The 5,884-nt window shown below is 32.7% G+C and overlaps 1 protein-coding gene across 1 annotated transcript in view; it reads left to right on the top strand.

Annotated features, from left to right (window-relative positions):
* LOC106881594 (protein fuzzy homolog) overlaps nucleotides 1-5,884 on the top strand; it is a 938,911-nt gene that overhangs the window by 502,380 nt on the left and 430,647 nt on the right. The window contains exon 3 of the mRNA XM_052968078.1: nucleotides 3,808-3,961. Within this exon, the coding sequence (XP_052824038.1) occupies nucleotides 3,808-3,961 (154 nt within the window). The remainder of the gene's footprint in view (nucleotides 1-3,807; nucleotides 3,962-5,884) is intronic.

A 5,884-nucleotide genomic window follows, 5' to 3' on the forward strand; every position in this document is an offset into this window, starting at 1 on the left:
TATATATATATATATATATATGTATATATATATATATGTATATATATAGCGAGGGTTAGGGTTAGGGTTTATAGCTCAGTGGTAAGGATGTTGTACTCATGATTGTGATATTGTGGTTTCAATTCCTGGATAGAGCGGTGAGTTGTGTTCTTGAGCAAAACACTTCATTTCATGTTACTCTGTGATCAATTCAACATATGACTTGTGGCACAGTTGTGTAGTTATAGAGCCAATGTCAATTTAATGGAGAGAGTGGGCTTGTGTGAACATAACCATTTAATCACTATAAACAAATTATCTGTTCAGCAAGAAATTGTGGAACCTTCATCCATTGTCTAATGATAGGAGAGTCCAAACTATATTATGAACACAGACACACGTATACACATACACATCCTCTATCTCTTACCGGTTTCAGTCATTTGACTGTGGTCACACTTAGGAACTGCCTTAGTCGAACAAATTGACCCCAGAGCTTATTTTTTTAATTCAAGTACTTATTGTATTAGTCTCTCTTGCTGAATCATTAAATTATAGGGATGTAAACACAGCAACACCACTTGTCAAGTGGTGACAGGGGCCACATTCACAAAGACATACACATATGACAGGCTTCTTTTATTTTCCATCTACCAAATCCACTCACAAGGCTTTGGTCAGCCCGAGGCTATAGTTGAAGACATTTGCCCAAGGTGTCATGCACTGAGAGTGAACCTGGAACCATGTGATGGGGAAGCAAGCTTCCTACCACAAGCCAAGAGCTGTTACCACACTGTAGATTGTTATGCTGTGGCCTCTTGATTTTCTAAGAGTATTAACAATATCTCCTTTAAACTACACCCTTACCATTTAAAGTTAGTTAAAGTTAAAGACATATCACATTGGATGATTTAATCAGCAGTAAACTGTGCTTGACAAACAGACAAGATGGTCATCAATAGAACTTATTTACTCTTGTGCATACTAGATCAGAGCTGAATTGAGAACTAAGTCAATGATGCACAACAGTTTGTTATTTTTTTCTTTTATGTAATCTGGGACTAAATAAAACCCCAAATCATTTTTCACACAAAAACTTAATATAAAATTTTATCTAAAGTTCTATTAACATCAACCATATTTGAAAGCTTCCAACGTTAGAATTAAGTCGAAAATTAATGGAATAGTGTGATTGTTAAAAACTTTTGATCAATATGCATACATTTTCCTTAAATGTACACATGCCACATGGTTCACCATGTGCAACACAGGGATATGTATCAGTTTAATATATGTGCATGTGTGTGTATGTATATTTATGTGTGTGTATGTATATATATATATATATATATATATATATATATATATATATGTATATAAAACAAATAATAAATGAGTATATGTACAAGTATGTGCATACCTACATCTACCTGTATATATAGGTGCATATCTGGGTACAGGACGGGCAAACAAAACGTAGACAAAAAAAAATAATAATAACAAGAGTACAGAAAACACACAGGCCACATAGAGAACATTTTCCTTCATTAGCTGCCACCATTCTAACACAGGCGTTTCGAAGAGTTAGGGCAGGACGCATCATTAAAATGGCTCTTCCCACGGACCACAAATAAAATTTGCATCTACAAATTAAATTTGTACCATGGAGGAATGTAGTGGCGGACAGAAAACAAGACAGGAAAACAAACGGAAAAGGCTATATGGCCAAACGTGAAAAATTGTGTATATTGAACGCTGTGAAGCAACGAACTGGATATATATATATATGTATGTTTGTGTGTGTATATATATATATATATATATTGTATTTGGTTCTAAGTTATCAATCTAAAATACCATAAATTAATTTTTAACACCTTTGTAACTATTGGGCCACCCTGTATTCACACACACACACACACACACACACACACACACACACACACACACATATATGAAAAATAAGGATAAACACAAGTTTATATTACACAACTCAGCAGGCATTTTGTTGTTAGGATGCTTTTACCTGATTCGAAGGGGTTTTGATATGCTGAATCCTAACATGGAATCCATTTTTTATCATCATGTCTAGATTTCTTGATCCGTAAACCTTCCCCCAACAATGTTTGCAATTTTCCACATATTTCAGAAAATTGTATTGTTTACACGGGAAATTTAGTACAACTGTTCATTACAACTTATATATTTTATTAGAAGTCAGGGAAAAGCATTGGGGAGAAAGTTTCCATCAGGACAAAATCAATGGAACAAAAGTATCAAGGCAGATGGGATTTGTATATGATGGCAGGCTGTGACTGTCCTGTTGTTAGTGGTTTCAGACAGAGTGTATCTAACTTTTATTTTGCGTCTTTTTTAATTTTCTGTGAGACATGTAGGATAGGTGTAGGTATGGCTAAAGGTGCAGGTATGACCATAATGTTCCAAAGTTCCCTCTGTAATCACATGGTTTCGAATTTGGTAACACATGAGAAGGCTTGGTTACAACGGTGGAGGTCACACCCAAGATGTTGCACATAGAAAGTGAATCAGGAATCACACAGTTGTGAAGGAAACCACTTAACTACACAGTCGTGGTTGTGGCTGAGATGAACTCAGCCATGTCTGCACTCATATTTCATGCAAAACTATCTTGACCAAGAATATGTGTTTGCTGTGTTGTTTACTTCAAGTTTCTTCCATTTCCATTTTTTAATGTTCTTTCATTCCTTCTCATATTTTAGAAAATCTTGGCAGGCATCTTACAGGTATTTCCATCAAGTTTGCTAGTTGGTGTTACCAGCTCATTTGTAAGTTTTATGCCTGGGTCATACCAAGTGTATTGCAAATCCACTATCTTCTTAGATATTTTAGATGTTCTTCTTGTGGTTCTTGTTGTATAGTGCCAGTCTTCTCAGAGGTTAACCATTCATCAGTATCCCATCTTTTTCTCAGACATTGTATATCTAACACTATATCTATGCATGTATGTATCATTTATCAGACTGCAGCCATGATGGGCACCACCCTGAGGAATTTTTGTCAAATGAATTGACACCAGTACATATTTTTTTAAACCCTGGTATTTACTCTATTGGTCTCTTTAACCAGATTACTAAGTTACAGGGGACATAAACATACCAACACCGGTTGTCAAGTGGTGATTGTGGTAGACAACAAACGCATACAAAGATGCACACATACACATGCATATATTTGACAGGCTTCTTTCAGTTTCTTTTTTTTTTACTGCCCACAAGGGGCTACACACAGAGGGGTCAAACAAGGACAGACAAACAGATTAAGTCGATTATATCGACCCCAGTGCGTAACTGGTACTTATTTAATCGACCCTGAAAGGATGAAAGGCAAAGTTGACCTCGGCGGGATTTGAACTCAGAGCGTAGCGGCAGACGAAATACCGCTATGCATTTCACCCGGCGTGCTAACGCTTCTGCCAGCTGACCGCCTTAGGCTTCTTTCAGTCTCTGACAACCAGATTCTCTCACAAAGCTTTGATTAGCCCAGTGCTATAGTAGAAGACACTTGATGAAGGTGCCATGCAGTGGTGCTGAACCCGGAAATGTGTATTAAGGAAGCATAAATCTCACCACACAGCCATGCCTGCACTTACAATATGTATTTATACAAAAGACAAATTGTCACAGTTGAACTCATTTGATCATAAGCCTGCTCAATGATGCCTGGCATGGTTGGGTTAGGGTTAGGGCAAACAACTCCTACTTTATATTTTCTTTTCTTTGTATTTTCAGTTTCCTTTGAACAAACCAACATTAAAAAAATTGTTTTTTCTTTATTTTCTTTCTACAGCATCACATTGATACTAATTACCGATGACTATTCCATCTCTGATTGCCATATTGGAAACTTTCTCAGAATTATCTTCAATGTAGTTGTTTTTTTCTGTGGTCAAGAAGATGTTGCTAATATTAAGAATCCAGAAAGATTCAAGAATGAAATTAAAGTAAGTCAATGTTTTATTCCTACTATTTGTTGTTATTGCTTACTCTGTGAAAGCACATGACTTTGTGGTTTGGGTATTCAGCTCATGACCATCAGGTTGTGAGTTCAAGTCCCAACAAAGTGTTGTGTCCTTGTGCAAAACACTTTATTTCACTTTGCTCCAGTCCACTCAGCTGGCAAAAATGAGTTGTACCTGTAATTCAAAGGGTCAGCCTTGTCACATTTTGTGCCATGCTGAATCTCCCTGAGAACTACATGAAGAGTATGAGTGTCTATGGAGTACTCAGCCACTTACATGTAAATTTCAGGAGCAAACTGTTCTGCTGATCGAATCAACTGCAACACACATCATTGTAAACAACAGAGTGCTGGGCCATTGTTTACTTTTCATATCAAATACTTCTTCTCACCTGTTTTGCTTGAAAAATGAATACTTCCTACATTTTCTATTTTGATTTCCTGACAGGTTTTATATACAAAATAAAAACAAGAAAAAAAAAGAAAGAAAGAAAAAAGTAAAATATTAACAATATTAATTTCATTCGAGTATCAGAAATTGTGTGTAATAGAGTATCAATGACTAGGTTATAGATATATGGCAAAATAATTTGATGCTAATAACTATAAAACAGGAATAAAGGTATAAAATCAGTGATGCATTTATTTAATATGTAGCTAATATGACCGCAACAAAATGTAACAATATTATTTTTATTTTCACTTCATTTCAAATCATCCATTCGCTAATCATATACAAGAAAGGAATAACAACAATATTAATAAAAAGAAAAAATAATAATTGAAATCATTGTTTTACTTTGATATATTATTTTAAATAGATTTCTCTTTTTTCTGTTCTTCTTTTAGCATCAAACATATCATTTTGTTTTGTATATTTACTTATCAAATGAAAATTTATGCGAATTACGCTAAATTATAAACCTTATAAATATACAGAGTTGTAATTTTTATCTTCTATGTTTGTTGAATTTAAAGAGAGAAGCCATTTAAAATTTATTATAAAATAATAATAATAATAATAATAATAATAATAATAATAATAATAATGATGATGATGATAAAGTAATAATAATATTGATGATAATAATAATAATAAATAATAATAATGATAATGATAATAATAATAATAATAATGATAATAATAATAAAGTAATATTAATAATAACAGTATCAATAATAATAATAATAATAATAATAATAATAATAATAATAATAGCAGTAATAATAATTTATTTTAAAAAGAAGAAACCTTTTCTTTCACTGTTTGATGAATTTTTCAATTTTATTAATGATGCATATTGGAAAACCTAACCAATATGTATGTAAGTGTATTGGAATAAATATCATTCTATGGGAGGTACAATTGATTACCTTTATGAGAAGGTTTTTAACTTTTATCTTTTTGTTTATTTATTTATTTTTGTTTTTTATATATTCACTACTGCACTGCAAATATTCAAAGCCAATTACACTCGTTTAAGTTTTGTAAAATACAGGGCTACAGCAGCCCTTTATCTAAGCTATACCTTGCTTTAAAAAATTCCTCCTAAAAGGAGTAATTGTTTTTTGTCTGTTTGTTTTCCTTTTTTTGTTTGTTTGTTTTCGTTTTTTGTTTTTGAGATAATTAATAATATGTACAGCAAAATAGAATTTTCAGAAAAATCAAAGACGCTACTGTAAGCCATATGCCCATAAATATCCATTTTTAAATGGTAGGTATCACAGCCCATGTACCAAAGTCTTTTGACATGATTCTTACACACTATTATTTATAGCTTTTCTACTTCAAGTTTAACAATTAAACTGTTAAACCAATATATATATATATATATATATATATATATATATCTGTGTGTGTGAGGTGAGTGTTATTAATATATGTATGTATATATAGTTGTATATT

Source organism: Octopus bimaculoides, chromosome 5 (genome assembly GCF_001194135.2).
Source record: "Octopus bimaculoides isolate UCB-OBI-ISO-001 chromosome 5, ASM119413v2, whole genome shotgun sequence".
In the NCBI taxonomy this organism is placed as follows: domain Eukaryota; kingdom Metazoa; phylum Mollusca; class Cephalopoda; order Octopoda; family Octopodidae; genus Octopus; species Octopus bimaculoides.